Source organism: Symphodus melops, assembly GCF_947650265.1.
Source record: "Symphodus melops genome assembly, chromosome: 2".
Taxonomy (NCBI): domain Eukaryota; kingdom Metazoa; phylum Chordata; class Actinopteri; order Labriformes; family Labridae; genus Symphodus; species Symphodus melops.
In genome coordinates, this window is record NC_136692.1 from 207,751 (window position 1) to 226,129 (window position 18,379).

The 18,379-nt window shown below is 47.6% G+C and overlaps 1 protein-coding gene across 2 annotated transcripts; it reads right to left on the reverse strand.

Moving 5' to 3' along the window:
* Positions 1-8,062: 8,062 nt before the first annotated feature.
* LOC306819605 (uncharacterized protein) lies at positions 8,063-17,859 on the reverse strand. 2 transcript variants are annotated; one of them, XM_079336996.1, is made up of 5 exons: positions 17,732-17,859; positions 13,010-13,123; positions 12,824-12,877; positions 10,110-10,409; positions 8,063-8,331 (listed from the first exon to the last, which is right to left on the reverse strand). In XM_079336996.1, the coding sequence occupies exons 1-4, from the start codon at positions 17,763-17,765 to the stop codon at positions 10,132-10,134; spliced, it is 480 nt and encodes a 159-aa protein (XP_079193122.1). In that variant the 5' UTR covers positions 17,766-17,859; the 3' UTR covers positions 8,063-8,331; positions 10,110-10,131. The 2 variants fall into 2 exon arrangements, with proteins under 2 accessions (XP_079193122.1, XP_079193121.1); XM_079336995.1 differs by having other exon boundaries at positions 8,063-8,520.
* Between the last annotated feature and the right edge of the window lie 520 nt (positions 17,860-18,379).

Sequence of the window (18,379 nt, forward strand, 5' to 3'; positions counted from 1 at the left end):
CCTCAGCAGTCGAGGAGACCGACCCCCCTTATCTGCTGGCCTCAAGGGCTGAGAGGGTTAGCTAACCCTGACCCTGACCACAGCATCACAAGACAGGAATCCGCCCTCCCTGGGGTCTGCAGAGGGTCTGTAGATCTTCACATGAATTCAAGCATCAGAGGATTCAGCTCACTACTTCTCAGGTTCAGAGTTTTGGACATGATCAGAAACGACCTGGTTCGAGCACAAAGCGTTTCTTTGCTTTGATTTTCATCAGACGTGACTGAAGCAGCTGGTTGGTAGAGTTTCATCAGACGTGACTGAAGCAGCTGGTTGGTAGAGTTTCATAAGATGTGACTGAAGCAGCTCGTTGGTAGAGTTTCATAAGATGTGATTGAAGCAGCTCGTTGGTAGAGTTTCATAAGATGTGACTGAAGCAGCTGGTTGGTTGAGTTTCATAAGATGTGACTGAAGCAGCTCGTTGGTAGAGTTTCATCAGATGTGACTGAAGCAGCTGGTTGGTTGAGTTTCATCAGACGTGACTGAAGCAGCTCGTTGGTAGAGTTTCATAAGACGTGACTGAAGCAGCTCGTTGGTAGAGTTTCATAAGACGTGACTGAAGCAGCTCGTTGGTAGAGTTTCATAAGACGTGACTGAAGCAGCTCGTTGGTAGAGTTTCATAAGATGTGACTGAAGCAGCTGGTTGGTAGAGTTTCATCAGACGTGACTGAAGCAGCTCGTTGGTAGAGTTTCATAAGATGTGACTGAAGCAGCTGGTTGGTAGAGTTTCATAAGATGTGACTGAAGCAGCTCGTTGGTAGAGTTTCATCAGATGTGACTGAAGCAGCTGGTTGGTTGAGTTTCATAAGATGTGACTGAAGCAGCTGGTTGGTTGAGTTTCATAAGATGTGACTGAAGCAGCTGGTTGGTAGAGTTTCATAAGACGTGACTGAAGCAGCTGGTTGGTAGAGTTTCATAAGACGTGACTGAAGCAGCTGGTTGGTAGAGTTTCATAAGACGTGACTGAAGCAGCTGGTTGGTAGAGTTTCATAAGATGTGAAGCAGCTGGTTGGTAGAGTTTCATAAGACGTGACTGAAGCAGCTGGTTGGTAGAGTTTCATAAGATGTGAAGCAGCTCGTTGGTAGAGTTTCATAAGATGTGAAGCAGCTGGTTGGTAGAGTTTCATAAGATGTGAAGCAGCTCGTTGGTAGAGTTTCATAAGATGTGAAGCAGCTGGTTGGTAGAGTTTCATAAGATGTGACTGAAGCAGCTGGTTGGTAGAGTTTCATAAGACGTGACTGAAGCAGCTCGTTGGTAGAGTTTCATAAGATGTGAAGCAGCTGGTTGGTAGAGTTTCATAAGATGTGACTGAAGCAGCTCGTTGGTAGAGTTTCATAAGACGTGACTGAAGCAGCTGGTTGGTAGAGTTTCATAAGATGTGACTGAAGCAGCTGGTTGGTTGAGTTTCATAAGATGTGACTGAAGCAGCTGGTTGGTAGAGTTTCATAAGATGTGACTGAAGCAGCTGGTTGGTAGAGTTTCATAAGACGTGACTGAAGCAGCTGGTTGGTAGAGTTTCATAAGATGTGAAGCAGCTGGTTGGTAGAGTTTCATAAGACGTGACTGAAGCAGCTGGTTGGTAGAGTTTCATAAGATGTGAAGCAGCTCGTTGGTAGAGTTTCATAAGATGTGACTGAAGCAGCTGGTTGGTAGAGTTTCATAAGATGTGACTGAAGCAGCTGGTTGGTAGAGTTTCATAAGATGTGAAGCAGCTGGTTGGTAGAGTTTCATAAGACGTGAAGCAGCTGGTTGGTAGAGTTTCATAAGATGTGAAGCAGCTCGTTGGTAGAGTTTCATAAGATGTGAAGCAGCTGGTTGGTAGAGTTTCATAAGATGTGAAGCAGCTGGTTGGTAGAGTTTCATAAGATGTGAAGCAGCTGGTTGGTAGAGTTTCATAAGACGTGACTGAAGCAGCTGGTTGGTAGAGTTTCATAAGACGTGACTGAAGCAGCTCGTTGGTAGAGTTTCATAAGATGTGAAGCAGCTGGTTGGTAGAGTTTCATAAGATGTGACTGAAGCAGCTGGTTGGTAGAGTTTCATAAGACGTGACTGAAGCAGCTGGTTGGTAGAGTTTCATAAGACGTGACTGAAGCAGCTGGTTGGTAGAGTTTCATAAGATGTGACTGAAGCAGCTGGTTGGTTGAGTTTCATAAGATGTGACTGAAGCAGCTCGTTGGTAGAGTTTCATAAGATGTGACTGAAGCAGCTGGTTGGTAGAGTTTCATAAGATGTGACTGAAGCAGCTGGTTGGTAGAGTTTCATAAGACGTGAAGCAGCTGGTTGGTTGAGTTTCATAAGATGTGACTGAAGCAGCTGGTTGGTAGAGTTTCATAAGACGTGAAGCAGCTGGTTGGTTGAGTTTCATAAGATGTGACTGAAGCAGCTGGTTGGTAGAGTTTCATAAGACGTGACTGAAGCAGCTGGTTGGTAGAGTTTCATAAGATGTGACTGAAGCAGCTGGTTGGTTGAGTTTCATAAGATGTGACTGAAGCAGCTGGTTGGTAGAGTTTCATAAGACGTGACTGAAGCAGCTGGTTGGTTGAGTTTCATAAGATGTGAAGCAGCTGGTTGGTTGAGTTTCATAAGACGTGACTGAAGCAGCTGGTTGGTAGTGTTGGGAATTTTCAGGAGCGAATACCTGACCAACGGTTATGTGGGGTTTATGACGTAAAATTTGATTGTCAAAATAAATTAATAATTAAGTTTATTTAATTATTAATCTAAATCAATAATTGTTATTAAACTGCGTTTAATAAACCTCGGGGCACCACCCTGTAAACAGGGAACAACCAAAATATTACCAATATCAGTCTCAAATTATTTAATTAAATACCAATATCATTAATAATTAATAATCTGTATTTAATCGAAGGTGTGAAATCCGAACACAAAGCCCTTTCACCCAGCCTAAGTCACAAAGCAAATTCACAGTGATCACAAACAACGACTTTTTAAGATATAATAGAATTTATTTAACAAAGCAACATCAAGTAAATCAATGAAACTCAATCAAACAAACAACCATTATAAACCAAACTACAAGTAACAAACAGAACAAACAAGCGTGGCACATGTGTGTGTGTGTGTGTGTGTGTGTGTGTGTGTGTGTGTGTGTGTGTGTGTGTGTGTGTGTGTGTGTGTGTGTGTGTGTGTGTGCGTGTGTGAGAGAGAGAAAGAGAGAGGGGGAGGGACAGACAGACAGAGACAGATCAAAATGGCGACGACCACGCGTGGTCACGTGATGGCGGACACAGAACGTGATCTACGTTTCTGCAGCGTCTGGAAAGCCACAGATCTCTATGTGTGTGCGTCTACCGAAAGGTGTGTGTGTAAAGGCGAGAGAGCGAGAGAAAACAACGCACCTCGACAGCTCAATCTCGGACTGGAGCTCACCACAACTCAGAGCACAGTTTACGTCGCTAACAGAAGCCAGCGGCCGGATTTGTATCAGACGGCGTTCACACTAGTCTTTCTGATAATGAGTCTATTACCCGGTTATAACGTGGGAGCTCACAGATAAACACACGGGACACAGCGGCACAAATAAAGGAAACAAAAGAGATTTTACTCTGGTAAAATCTAAGACACATCGGTCAAACACCAAGCAAATATTATCACCGTTTCACTATAATAACTCAGTTATTAAACACACTCTCTATATCTAACTGCCCAGACCTAGCTAAGCCTCACTTGGAACCGTTTCGTCCACGGTTGATGAAAGGAAGAAAAGAGGTTCTGGAGCGGCCTTTCTGCAGTTGTAAGGTGATGGCGGTGCGTCCAAAGGGGGTTGAGCAGGGCCGTTGTGTCCTCCGTCGAGCGAGGTGATCTCCGTGGGTGTCCTTTCTTTAAAGGACGGAACGAGACGTAATCCTTACAGTCTCTCTCAATACCGTTTTGATACGGGAGAAATAGAACGCTATACTTCTGAGATGCGTTCAAGTGGATGATCTAGGCTCGGAAATTAGGACGTCGGTGTGCTTCAAGGCCTTGGATCAGCTACGCGCCAAAACTTTTAAACAAGGAGCAGCGTGTTGAAACAGGAACAGAGTTGGGTATCCTCGGACGTCGCCAGACGACGTTTGAAAGAGGCAGAACAATGAGACATGGCCGGCTTTATACCTCCCAGACTTCACACCTCTGTGTTAGGTGTGGCAAAGCATTCTGGGAGTACCTGCAAGGCATGCTGGGATAAAGAGTCTTTTGTTGTAGTTCTCCAAACATACACAGCCTGAACTTTGCCATCCTGGCTGGACCCAACAGTAGAGTTTCATAAGATGTGACTGAAGCAGCTCGTTGGTAGAGTTTCATAAGATGTGACTGAAGCAGCTCGTTGGTAGAGTTTCATCAGACGTGACTGAAGCAGCTGGTTGGTAGAGTTTCATCAGACGTGACTGAAGCAGCTCGTTGGTAGAGTTTCATCAGACGTGACTGAAGCAGCTCGTTGGTAGAGTTTCATAAGATGTGAAGCAGCTGGTTGGTAGAGTTTCATAAGACGTGACTGAAGCAGCTGGTTGGTAGAGTTTCATAAGACGTGACTGAAGCAGCTGGTTGGTAGAGTTTCATCAGACGTGACTGAAGCAGCTCGTTGGTAGAGTTTCATCAGATGTGACTGAAGCAGCTGGTTGGTAGAGTTTCATCAGATGTGAAGCAGCTGGTTGGTAGAGTTTCATAAGACGTGACTGAAGCAGCTGGTTGGTAGAGTTTCATAAGACGTGACTGAAGCAGCTGGTTGGTAGAGTTTCATCAGATGTGACTGAAGCAGCTGGTTGGTAGAGTTTCATAAGATGTGAAGCAGCTGGTTGGTTGAGTTTCATAAGATGTGACTGAAGCAGCTGGTTGGTAGAGTTTCATAAGACGTGACTGAAGCAGCTGGTTGGTAGAGTTTCATCAGACGTGACTGAAGCAGCTGGTTGGTAGAGTTTCATCAGACGTGACTGAAGCAGCTCGTTGGTTGAGTTTCATAAGACGTGACTGAAGCAGCTGGTTGGTAGAGTTTCATAAGATGTGACTGAAGCAGCTGGTTGGTAGAGTTTCATAAGATGTGACTGAAGCAGCTCGTTGGTAGAGTTTCATAAGACGTGACTGAAGCAGCTCGTTGGTAGAGTTTCATAAGATGTGAAGCAGCTGGTTGGTAGAGTTTCATAAGATGTGAAGCAGCTGGTTGGTAGAGTTTCATAAGACGTGACTGAAGCAGCTCGTTGGTAGAGTTTCATAAGATGTGACTGAAGCAGCTGGTTGGTAGAGTTTCATCAGACGTGAAGCAGCTGGTTGGTAGAGTTTCATAAGATGTGACTGAAGCAGCTGGTTGGTAGAGTTTCATCAGACGTGAAGCAGCTGGTTGGTAGAGTTTCATAAGATGTGAAGCAGCTGGTTGGTAGAGTTTCATCAGACGTGAAGCAGCTGGTTGGTAGAGTTTCATAAGATGTGAAGCAGCTGGTTGGTAGAGTTTCATAAGATGTGAAGCAGCTCGTTGGTAGAGTTTCATAAGATGTGAAGCAGCTGGTTGGTAGAGTTTCATAAGATGTGAAGCAGCTGGTTGGTAGAGTTTCATAAGATGTGAAGCAGCTGGTTGGTAGAGTTTCATCAGATGTGAAGCAGCTGGTTGGTAGAGTTTCATAAGATGTGAAGCAGCTGGTTGGTAGAGTTTCATAAGATGTGAAGCAGCTCGTTGGTAGAGTTTCATAAGATGTGAAGCAGCTGGTTGGTAGAGTTTCATAAGATGTGAAGCAGCTGGTTGGTAGAGTTTCATAAGATGTGAAGCAGCTCGTTGGTAGAGTTTCATAAGATGTGAAGCAGCTGGTTGGTAGAGTTTCATAAGATGTGAAGCAGCTGGTTGGTAGAGTTTCATCAGATGTGAAGCAGCTGGTTGGTAGAGTTTCATAAGATGTGAAGCAGCTGGTTGGTAGAGTTTCATAAGATGTGAAGCAGCTCGTTGGTAGAGTTTCATAAGATGTGAAGCAGCTGGTTGGTAGAGTTTCATAAGATGTGACTGAAGCAGCTGGTTGGTAGAGTTTCATAAGACGTGACTGAAGCAGCTCGTTGGTAGAGTTTCATAAGATGTGAAGCAGCTGGTTGGTAGAGTTTCATAAGATGTGATTGAAGCAGCTCGTTGGTAGAGTTTCATAAGACGTGACTGAAGCAGCTGGTTGGTTGAGTTTCATAAGATGTGACTGAAGCAGCTGGTTGGTAGAGTTTCATCAGACGTGACTGAAGCAGCTGGTTGGTTGAGTTTCATAAGACGTGACTGAAGCAGCTCGTTGGTAGAGTTTCATCAGACGTGACTGAAGCAGCTGGTTGGTTGAGTTTCATAAGATGTGACTGAAGCAGCTGGTTGGTAGAGTTTCATAAGATGTGACTGAAGCAGCTGGTTGGTAGAGTTTCATAAGATGTGACTGAAGCAGCTGGTTGGTAGAGTTTCATCAGACGTGACTGAAGCAGCTCGTTGGTAGAGTTTCATAAGACGTGACTGAAGCAGCTGGTTGGTAGAGTTTCATAAGATGTGAAGCAGCTGGTTGGTAGAGTTTCATAAGACGTGACTGAAGCAGCTCGTTGGTAGAGTTTCATAAGACGTGACTGAAGCAGCTGGTTGGTTGAGCTTGGTTCCGGTTCAGGAGACATCCATGGGGAGTGCACACACAGGATCCCATGCTGTCTGGTTTTAAGGTGTTTATTTGATGACCAGGTAATGGTGTTGTAGACACAACAAAGAAGTGAGAACATTAAACTCAATAAATTCTAATATTAAACAAACAGAATAATCCAAATTATATTATTATCTCTGCTAAATCAGACTTACATCAATAATGCATCCAATTTCCTGATCAGGTAAATACAGAAGGTTTGTGGGTTCCTTTCTTCTTCTGCCTGCCAGGTTTGATGTGCAGGGACAAAGAGGGAGCTGGAGGTCTGAGGGCGGGCTTTATAATGTTGGGGGTGTGGCTTACACAGGTGTGGTGGATCAGTCACTGAACACAAGCGGACAGGAGCCCTGCAGACAGCCCGCTGATCCCTGAATCCACAAGTACACAAAACCTCCAGAATCCAGAAGGACAATAGAGCTGGTCCAAAATCTGCTCCTTCACCTGCCACCAAGGAAACCTGCCTGAAGCTGCTGATTTAAACATTCAAACAAAGCGTGCAACATCACCAGCAGGGATCCACAGGAAGAAATGTTCTTATACAGAAATAGATTTTAGAAATAGATGTGACATCAGAAGAAAGGAAGAGAAGCCTAATTATTTAAAGCATCATCCTCTATAAGTCAGATCCATGAAGGCCACAACTCAGAGCTGGCAGGACAAGAGGCTGGATCAGACGGAGGCAGAATGAAGTATCAGGTAAGTTCCAGCAGGTCACGGAGTCACGTTTTAATATTGTGTCAGCTGATCTCACTCAGGCCTCATCAGCTGATGGTCAGCTGATCTGCTGAAGCATCCTGTTGGCTAAATAGTTCTTACACCGCTTAATTTAAAGGACTCTGGCCCGCCTCCTCTGCATCTGCAGCCGTCCTCCTCCCTGCGCCTCCTCTGCTCCCTCTGCAGCCCTCCTCCTCCCTGCGCCTCCTCTGCTCCCTCTGCATCTGCAGCCCTCCTCCTCCCTGCGCCTCCTCTGCTCCCTCTGCATCTGCAGCCCTCCTCCTCCCTGCGCCTCCTCTGCTCCCTCTGCATCTGCAGCCCTCCTCCTCCCTGCGCCTCCTCTGCTCCCTCTGCAGCCCTCCTCCTCCCTGCGCCTCCTCTGCTCCCTCTGCAGCCCTCCTCCTCCCTGCGCCTCCTCTGCTCCCTCTGCAGCCCTCCTCCTCCCTGCGCCTCCTCTGCTCCCTCTGCATCTGCAGCCCTCCTCCTCCCTGCGCCTCCTCTGCTCCCTCTGCATCTGCAGCCCTCCTCCTCCCTGCGCCTCCTCTGCTCCCTCTGCATCTGCAGCCCTCCTCCTCCCTGCGCCTTTGTTTTAAACAGTGGATCACTCCCAGGTGTGATAAATGAAGAACAAAGTCTGCAGGACAACAGATTTATTCATTGTCTACTTTTATTCTGAAAAACAAATTTGCAATTTCATCTGTGCTGTATGTTAACATGGAGCATATTTGACAATAAACAATCTTGAAACCTTGAAACAACAGGCAGCCTGCTAAAAAGACCAGAAATATAAAAATAGAGAAAAGGGATTTTTTATCAAGGAGGCTTTCGGTAAAATCACGTTCCAGTTTGAAGTTCAATTCCAGAAGTTTAGACGCCACAACCAACGTGTGCACTCGTCTCCTTCTCTGTGGCCTTTAGGATCCCCACGGTCTCCTCCTGCACGCAGACAGAGCGGGTCTCCTCCTGCACGCAGACAGAGCGGGTCTCCTCCTGCACGCAGACAGAGCGGGTCTCCTCCTGCACGCAGACAGAGCGGGTCTCCTCCTGCACGCAGACAGAGCGGGTCTCCTCCTGCACGCAGACAGAGCGGGTCTCCTCCTGCACGCAGACAGAGCGGGTCTCCTCCTGCACGCAGACAGAGCGACAGTCAGGGTTCAGGACAAACCAGATTTCAGACACACAGACAAATGTTTCTGACTGACTGACTCAGTCACACAGTCAGTCACGTAGCCGTCATGTTCTCGGTCCCTGTGTTTAAAACATGTTGACGTGTTGGCCCGTCTGTAGACTGAGCTCGTTTCATGGTCATGTAACGGCGTGCATGTGTCGAGGTAACGGGCTCGTTTCATGGTCATGTAACGGCGTGCATGTGTCGAGGTAACGGGCTCGTTTCATGGTCATGTAACGACGTGCATGTGTCGAGGTAACGGGCTCGTTTCATGGTCACGTAACGGCGTGCATGTGTCGAGGTAACGGGCTCGTTTCATGGTCACGTAACGGCGTGCATGTGTCGAGGTAACGGGCTCGTTTCATGGTCACGTAACGGCGTGCATGTGTCGAGGTAACGGGCTCGTTTCATGGTCACGTAACGGCGTGCATGTGTCGAGGTAACGGGCTCGTTTCATGGTCACGTAACGGCGTGCATGTGTCGAGATAACGGGCTCGTTTCATGGTCACGTAACGGCGTGCATGTGTCGAGGTAACGGGCTCGTTTCATGGTCACGTAACGGCGTGCATGTGTCGAGGTAACGGGCTCGTTTCATGGTTACGTAACGGCGTGCATGTGTCGAGGTAACGGGCTCGTTTCATGGTCACGTAACGGCGTGCAAGTGTCGAGGTAACGGGCTCGGGGCGGCTGTGGCTCAGTTGGTAGAGTCGTCGCCCCTCAATCGGAAGGTTGAGGGTTCGATCCCCAGCTCCTGCGAGCAACATGTCCGATGTGTCCTTGGGCAAGACACTTAACCCCAAATTGCTCCCCCTGCTGCGTCTGGGGCGTATGAATGTGGCGTGAATGTATAGATACTGGATGGGCCACATATCCAGCCCATCAGTGTGAATGGGTGCGAATGGGTAGGTGTGATGGGTAGGTGTAAAAGCGCTTTGAGTAGTCGGAAGACTAGAAAAGCGCTATACAAGCTCAAGTCCATTTACCATTTACATTCATGGTTACGTAACGGCGTGCATGTGTCGAGGTAACGGGCTCGTTTCATGGTCACGTAACGACGTGCATGTGTTGAGGTAACGGGCTCGTTTCATGGTTACGTAACGGCGTGCATGTGTCGAGGTAACGGGCTCGTTTCATGGTTACGTAACGGCGTGCATGTGTCGAGGTAACGGGCTCGTTTCATGGTCACGTAACGGCGTGCATGTGTCGAGGTAACGGGCTCGTTTCATGGTCATGTAACGGCGTGCATGTGTCGAGGTAACGGGCTCGTTTAGTCGGTGAATCTGAGTTGAAAGCATTTTACATCTGCATCCTTCATGAACACTGAAACTAAACATACTTCCATCCTGTTCGGTCCAGTCTCATTTCTAAAGTGATGTGAAGACGGGACTCTTGTATTTCTTTGGTCATTAGTTTGACATTTACATATTTCTGAATTTAAACATTTGATAATTCAGTAACTCCACCGATGATCCAATAAGACGTAAATCATGAGTCCAATCATTCTCAGCCACAGCGAGCAGTTATCAGCCTTTAAATATAAACTCACCTTGGTTTTCTTTTTTAATTCTCTACCTCAGACTCTTCACAAAGGGGCGCAGCAGGTTCTGGACTTGAGGGTCCTTTCTTGGAATCCAATCCATGGCATCCTTGATTACAGGAACAGACTCTTCCAGTCCGTAGTATGAAATGATGATTCCTGCCATCTGCTCTCTGAACTCAACAGTCTTCTTACTTCTGGGGATTTTCTCCAAAGTTTCCATTAACTTGCGGTACTGGTTCAACTCCAGGTCCTCCAAGATGGAGGTCAGGGCTTTTTTCCAGTTTCTTTCACAATTAACCGACTTCTCTGACACACGAAGAGACAAGAGAAAAGACTTTAGTGAAAGATGACTGAAACATGAGAATATCCATCTACTTCAGAATTAAAGCTTTTACGCTCGATTTCAGCAGCTCAACATTGTTCAATATCTTCAACTGCATTCATTTTAATTTAGCAACAACTGGCCTCTAAACCTAAATCACACATTTATTAATCCTGGGGGCAGATTTGGTAAATGTGCCAAGTTTTAAGACAAACTCAAAACCAAGAGAAGCAGAACAAATATCAGTTCAGATAATTCAACGGCAGATTATCGGAATATTTTATTATTTTGTATAATTCTGATATTTAAACTGAACTGATAAAATCAACCGATGATAAAGGTGTTTATATAGAACAATGACTTGGAGTTACAGGGACTAGAACAATGACTTGGAGTTACAGGGACTAGAACAATGACTTGGAGTTACAGGGACCAGAACAATGACTTGGAGTTACAGGGACTAGAACAATGACTTGGAGTTACAGGGACTAGAACAATGACTTGGAGTTACAGGGACCAGAACAATGACTTGGAGTTACAGGGACTAGAACAATGACTTGGAGTTACAGGGACTAGAACAATGACTTGGAGTTACAGAGACTAGAACAATGACTTGGAGTTACAGGGACTAGAACAATAACTTGGAGTTACAGGGACCAGAACAATGACTTGGAGTTACAGGGACTAGAACAATGACTTGGAGTTACAGGGACTAGAACAATGACTTGGAGTTACAGGGACTAGAACAATGACTTGGAGTTACAGGGACTAGAACAATGACTTGGAGTTACAGGGACTAGAACAATGACTCTGAGTTACAGGGACTAGAACAATGACTTGGAGTTACAGGGACTAGAACAATAACTTGGAGTTACAGGGACTAGAACAATGACTTGGAGTTACAGGGACTAGAACAATGACTTGGAGTTACAGGGACTAGAACAATGACTTGGAGTTACAGAGACTAGAACAATGACTTGGAGTTACAGGGACTAGAACAATGACTTGGAGTTACAGGGACTAGAACAATAACTTGGAGTTACAGGGACTAGAACAATAACTTGGAGTTGCAGGGACTAGAACAATGACTTGGAGTTACAGGGACTAGAACAATGACTTGGAGATACAGGGACTAGAACAATGACTTGGAGTTACAGGGACTAGAACAATAACTTGGAGTTACAGGGACTAGAACAATAACTTGGAGTTACAGAGACTAGAACAATGACTTGGAGTTACAGGGACTAGAACAATTACTTGGAGTTACAGGGACTAGAACAATAACTTGGAGTTACAGGGACTAGAACAATAACTTGGAGTTACAGGGACTAGAACAATAACTTGGAGTTACAGGGACTAGAACAATGACTTGGAGTTACAGGGACTAGAACAATGACTTGGAGTTACAGGGACTAGAACAATAACTTGGAGTTACAGGGACTAGAACAATGACTTGGAGTTACAGGGACTAGAACAATAACTTGGAGTTACAGGGACTAGAACAATAACTTGGAGTTACAGGGACTAGAACAATGACTTGGAGTTACAGGGACTAGAACAATGACTTGGAGTTACAGGGACTAGAACAATGACTTGGAGTTACAGGGACTAGAACAATAACTTGGAGTTACAGGGACTAGAACAATGACTTGGAGTTACAGGGACTGCTTTAAGTTGGTTTAGATCCTATTTATCAGACAGGTCTCAGTGTGTTCATGATGAGTCCTCTATGGACACCAAAGTTAGTCATGGAGTGCCTCAAGGATCAGTGCTTGGTCCGATTCTCTTTACATTATAGATGCTTCCTCTCGGTAGTATTATGAGAAATCACTCCATGAACTGTCATTGCTATGCAGACGATACTCAGCTCTACATAGCAATGAAGCCAGAAGACACCAACCAGCTCTGTAAACTAGAAGCCTCAAGGACATCAGGACCTGGATGACCAGAAACTTCTTACTGCTCAACTCAGACAAGACTGAAGTTCTAGTGATTGGACCTAAGAACCTTAGAGAGACTTTCTCTGATGATATGACGGCCCTTAGTAGTATTAGCGTAGCCTCTAGTACCACTGTTAGGAACCTAGGAGTTCTGTTTGATCAGGATATGTCCTTTGATTCCTACATTAAACACATTTCAAGGACAGCTTATTTTCACCTTTGTAGCGTCGGACTCATTAAGGACATGTTTATATCTTGAACCTCATTGGTTCTCTACAGCGTAGTGTAGAGTATAAATATTGGTGGGTATAAACATGTTGAACCTCTCCGACCCCTAGAGGAGCAGAAACTGTGTAAATATATATTTTTAAATGCATCAATGTATTGGTGATGTCCTCGCTCCATGTAGCTTTTATCAGTGAACCAGTCACATGATGGTAGAATCTGGTTATCAGTACCTTTATTGTCTGGAGGATCAGCTGTAGGTTCTGTCGTCTCGGCAGGAGACGGGTCTGAAACAGAAACATGCAACATCTCTTAAATGACACTGAAGATTTCACAGCATTTCAGTGGATATGTTGAAATCTAAAGACACACATGAAGAAGGTATTTATTACATGTATGAAGTTAGAGGAAACATTTACCGTGTGGAGGCCCGACATTAGTGGTTAGATGAAGATCTCCTCCTACATGAACATTACTGAACTGAGGGCTGATGATGGCGCCTCCATTGTCGGCGGTGTTTAACCGAGGTTCAGCTGATTGAGACACAAAGCGTTTAGACTCTGTTAGAAGGTATGACTCAGCACCTGTCTCTGGTCACTTCCTGTCAGCTCCTGTACTCTGTCTCTGATCACTTCCTGTCAGCACCTGTGCTCTGTCTCTGGTCACTTCCTGTCACACCTGTGCTCTGTCTCTGGTCACTTCCTGTCAGCACCTGTGCTCTGTCTCTGGTCACTTCCTGTCAGCACCTGTGTTCTGTCTCTGGTCACTTCCTGTCACACCTGTGCTCTGTCTCTGGTCACTTCCTGTCACACCTGCGCTCTGTCTCTGGTCAATTCCTGTCAGCTCCTGCGCTCTGTCTCTGGTCACTTCCTGTCAGCACCTGTGCTCTGTCTCTGGTCACTTCCTGTCAGCTCCTGTCCACTGTCTCTAGTCACTTCCTGTCAGAACCTGTGCTCTGTCTCTGGTCACTTCCTGTCAGTACCTGTGCTCTGTCTCTGATCACTTCCTGTCAGCACCTGTACTCTGTCTCTGATCACTTCCTGTCACACCTGTGCTCTGTCTCTGGTCACTTCCTGTCAGCTCCTGTCCTCTGTCTCTAGTCACTTCCTGTCAGCACCTGTGCTCTGTCTCTGGTCACTTCCTGTCAGCACCTGTGCTCTGTCTCTGGTCACTTCCTGTCAGCTCCTGTCCTCTGTCTCTGATCACTTCCTGTCAGCTCCTGTGTTCTGTCTCTGGTCACTTCCTGTCACACCTGTGCTCTGTCTCTGGTCACTTCCTGTCACACCTGCGCTCTGTCTCTGGTCATTTCCTGTCAGCTCCTGTGCTCTGTCTCTGGTCACTTCCTGTCAGCACCTGTGCTCTGTCTCTGGTCACTTCCTGTCAGCTCCTGTCCTCTTTCTCTAGTCACTTCCTGTAGGCCCCTGTGCTCTGTCTCTGATCACTTCCTGTCACACCTGTGCTCTGTCTCTGGTCACTTCCTGTCAGCACCTGTACTCTGTCTCTGATCACTTCCTGTCACACCTGTGCTCTGTCTCTGGTCACTTCCTGTCAGCACCTGTACTCTGTCTCTGGTCACTTCCTGTCAGCACCTGTGCTCTGTCTCTGGTCACTTCCTGTACTTTGTCTCTGGTCACTTCCTGTCAACTCCTGCGCTCTGTCTCTGGTCACTTCCTGTCAGCACCTGTGCTCTTTCTCTGGTCACTTCCTGTCAACTCCTGTCCTCTGTCTCTAGTCACTTCCTGTCACACCTGTGCTCTGTCTCTGGTCACTTCCTGTCACACCTGTGCTCTGTCTCTGGTCACTTCCTGTCACACCTGCGCTCTGTCTCTGGTCAATTCCTGTCAGCACCTGTGCTCTGTCTCTGGTCACTTCCTGTCAGCACCTGTGCTCTGTCTCTGATCACTTCCTGTCACACCTGTGCTCTGTCTCTGGTCACTTCCTGTCAGCACCTGTGCTCTGTCTCTGGTCACTTCCTGTCAGCACCTGTACTCTGTCTCTGATCACTTCCTGTCACACCTGTGCTCTGTCTCTGGTCACTTCCTGTCAGCACCTGTACTCTGTCTCTGGTCACTTCCTGTCAGCACCTGTGCTCTGTCTCTGGTCACTTCCTGTACTTTGTCTCTGGTCACTTCCTGTCAACTCCTGCGCTCTGTCTCTGGTCACTTCCTGTCAGCACCTGTGCTCTTTCTCTGGTCACTTCCTGTCAACTCCTGTCCTCTGTCTCTAGTCACTTCCTGTCACACCTGTGCTCTGTCTCTGGTCACTTCCTGTCACACCTGTGCTCTGTCTCTGGTCACTTCCTGTCACACCTGCGCTCTGTCTCTGGTCAATTCCTGTCAGCACCTGTGCTCTGTCTCTGGTCACTTCCTGTCAGCACCTGTGCTCTGTCTCTGGTCACTTCCTGTCAGCCCCTGTCCTCTGTCTCTAGTCACTTCCTGTCAGCCCCTGTGCTCTGTCTCTGATCACTTCCTGTCACACCTGTGCTCTGTCTCTGGTCACTTCCTGTCAGCACCTGTACTCTGTCTCTGATCACTTCCTGTCACACCTGTGCTCTGTCTCTGGTCACTTCTTGTCAGCTCCTGTCCTCTGTCTCTAGTCACTTCCTGTCAGCACCTGTGCTCTGTCTCTGGTCACTTCCTGTCAGCACCTGTGCTCTGTCTCTGGTCACTTCCTGTCAGCTCCTGTCCTCTGTCTCTGATCACTTCCTGTCAGCTCCTGTACTCTGTCTCTGATCACTTCCTGTCACACCTGTGCTCTGTCTCTGGTCACTTCCTGTCACACCTGCGCTCTGTCTCTGGTCATTTCCTGTCAGCTCCTGTGCTCTGTCTCTGATCACTTCCTGTCACACCTGTGCTCTGTCTCTGGTCACTTCCTGTCAGCACCTGTACTCTGTCTCTGATCACTTCCTGTCACACCTGTGCTCTGTCTCTGGTCACTTCCTGTCAGCACCTGTACTCTGTCTCTGGTCACTTCCTGTCAGCACCTGTGCTCTGTCTCTGGTCACTTCCTGTACTTTGTCTCTGGTCACTTCCTGTCAGCACCTGTGCTCTGTCTCTGATCACTTCCTGTCACACCTGTGCTCTGTCTCTGGTCACTTCCTGTCAGCACCTGTACTCTGTCTCTGATCACTTCCTGTCACACCTGTGCTCTGTCTCTGGTCACTTCCTGTCAGCACCTGTACTCTGTCTCTGGTCACTTCCTGTACTCAGTCTCTGGTCACTTCCTGTCAGCTCCTGTCCTCTGTCTCTGGTCACTTCCTGTCAGCACCTGTGCTCTGTCTCTGATCACTTCCTGTCACACCTGTGCTCTGTCTCTGGTCACTTCCTGTCAGCTCCTGTCCTCTGTCTCTAGTCACTTCCTGTCAGCACCTGTGCTCTGTCTCTGATCACTTCCTGTCACACCTGTGCTCTGTCTCTGGTCACTTCCTGTCAGCACCTGTACTCTGTCTCTGATCACTTCCTGTCACACCTGTGCTCTGTCTCTGGTCACTTCCTGTCAGCTCCTGTACTCTGTCTCTGGTCACTTCCTGTCAGCTCCTGTACTCTGTCTCTGGTCACTTCCTGTCAGCACCTGTCCTCTGTCTCTGGTCACTTCCTCTCAGCACCTGTACTCTGTCTCTGGTCACTTCCTGTCAGTACCTGTGCTCTGTCTCTGGCCACTTCCTGTCAGCACCTGTGCTCTGTCTCTGGTCACTTCCTGTCAGCACCTGTGCTCTGTCTCTGGTCACTTCCTGTCAGCACCTGTACTCTGTCTCTCGTCACTTCCTGTCAGCACCTGTGCTCTGTCTCTGGTCACTTCCTGTCAGCACCTGTGCTCTGTCTCTGGTCACTTCCTGTCAGCACCTGTGCTCTGTCTCTGGTCACTTCCTGTCAGCACCTGTGTGTCCAATGGGACTGAAAGCTGATTGTTTGTGTTTCCTGATGTTACTTCCTGTTTTTTAGATCCTTGCTTGTGTTGTTCTTCCTCTCTGATGTCACTTTGGATAAAAGCTTCTGCTAACTGAATTGTAGAATGAAGAAATAAAATATAATTTTCATGATGACCCGCCCCTCTACTTCCCCTCATTAACAGTGTTACAACCACGGACTGTAAATATGTTTGACGCCTGAGTGTCGCCCCCGGGTGCTGGTGTCCCCCGTGTGTTCCTGCAGGGGGCGCTGGAGTCCCCCGTGTGTCCCTGCAGGGGGCGCTGGAGTCCCCCGTGTGTCCCTGCAGGGGGCGCTGGAGTCCCCCGTGTGTCCCTGCAGGGGGCGCTGGAGTCCCCCGTGTGTTCCTGCAGGGGGCGCTGGAGTCCCCCGTGTGTCCCTGCAGGGGGCGCTGGAGTCCCCCGTGTGTTCCTGCAGGGGGCGCTGGAGTCCCCCGTGTGTCCCTGCAGGGGGCGCTGGAGTCCCCCGTGTGTCCCTGCAGGGGGCGCTGGAGTCCCATGGATGGCGGTCTCCGTGCTGGAAATGCTGTCTCAGGCTAACTTTGAGTCAAGCTAACGACAGGCTGAGAGCTGAGGCGGGTTTTAAGCCTCCTGACAAACCGTTACACGGCGCCCACCTGTCAATCAGCTCAGCTACACGCCTTATTGTGAATAACTCTGATCCTTCATCCAATCAAAACTGCTGAGTCATCAAAACATTCCCCCCGTACAGTGTGTGTGGATGGAGACGTTGGTCTGAATGGGTGTGTATGTGACTTCCTGTGCTGTAAACCAGATGTTACTACGTGGTTACAACCTGCATTTCAAACGGACTTGTTTGGACTTTTGACCTGCAGCCAGCTGGTTTCACTTCATGTAAACACTGGGCGCCGTTCATTTCCCTATCAGTAAATACGTTTCTGCAGCGCTGAGTGTCGTGTGCAGAGATTTAAGAGAGAGCTCGGACAGACTGGAAGGAAGGTTTTTATCTTTCCTTAACAAACAATCAAACAGGAATGTGACCTTGGTTCTGCTTTGAATTATGCAAACATGTTGTTAGAAAGCCAACAACAGGAGGGAGAAGTTGAAGAGTCTAAAGTGATCTGACAGGTTTGTTCATGCTGGTGAGACACACAGGTTTCTACAGGTCACATGACCACAGTCTGAAACAACATTCATCAAACACTCGGTGAACGTTGTGAAGGTTTGATGTGCTTCAGGAGGAGTTCCAGCTTACCGCTCTGTAGAGGTGGATTCAAGTAGTTCCCCATCCTGTTGCTCTGCACCCGGCTCCTCAGGCTTTAAGACAGAAGAAGACGATCACAGAGTGACGTCCTTCTTCTCCATCAGAGATCCTGTCACAACATTACACAACACTCAAAACAGGAAGTGATTCTACTTTTTTGTTCAGATCAGAGTTCTGCTTAAGCCCGTCCCCCCCGTGCCCTGATTGGCTGGTAAGGTCAGCTGTTTGTATTCATTGTTTACATTAAAACTAGCCGGCCTGTTCTTAAAGGAAGAGAGCAGCTCAGGCATCTCTTGATTCATGAAGCTTAAACAAACTTCCTCCACACTTTGTTTTTACTACACACCAAACAGCTCACAGACATTTTAAGATCTACACATTAATAACAACTCAAGGACGAGAGGAGGATACGAGAGGAGGGCACGAGAGGAGGGCACGAGAGGAGGGCACGAGAGGAGAGAGGAGGGCACGAGAGGAGAGAGGAGAGAGGAGAGAGGAGAGAGGAGAGAGGAGAGAGGAGAGAGGAGAGAGGAGGGAGGAGGGAGGAGGGAGGAGGGAGGAGGGAGAGAGAGGAGAGAGAGAGAGGAGGGAGGAGAGGAGGACACGAGGAGAGAGGAGAGAGGAGGGAGAGAGAGGAGA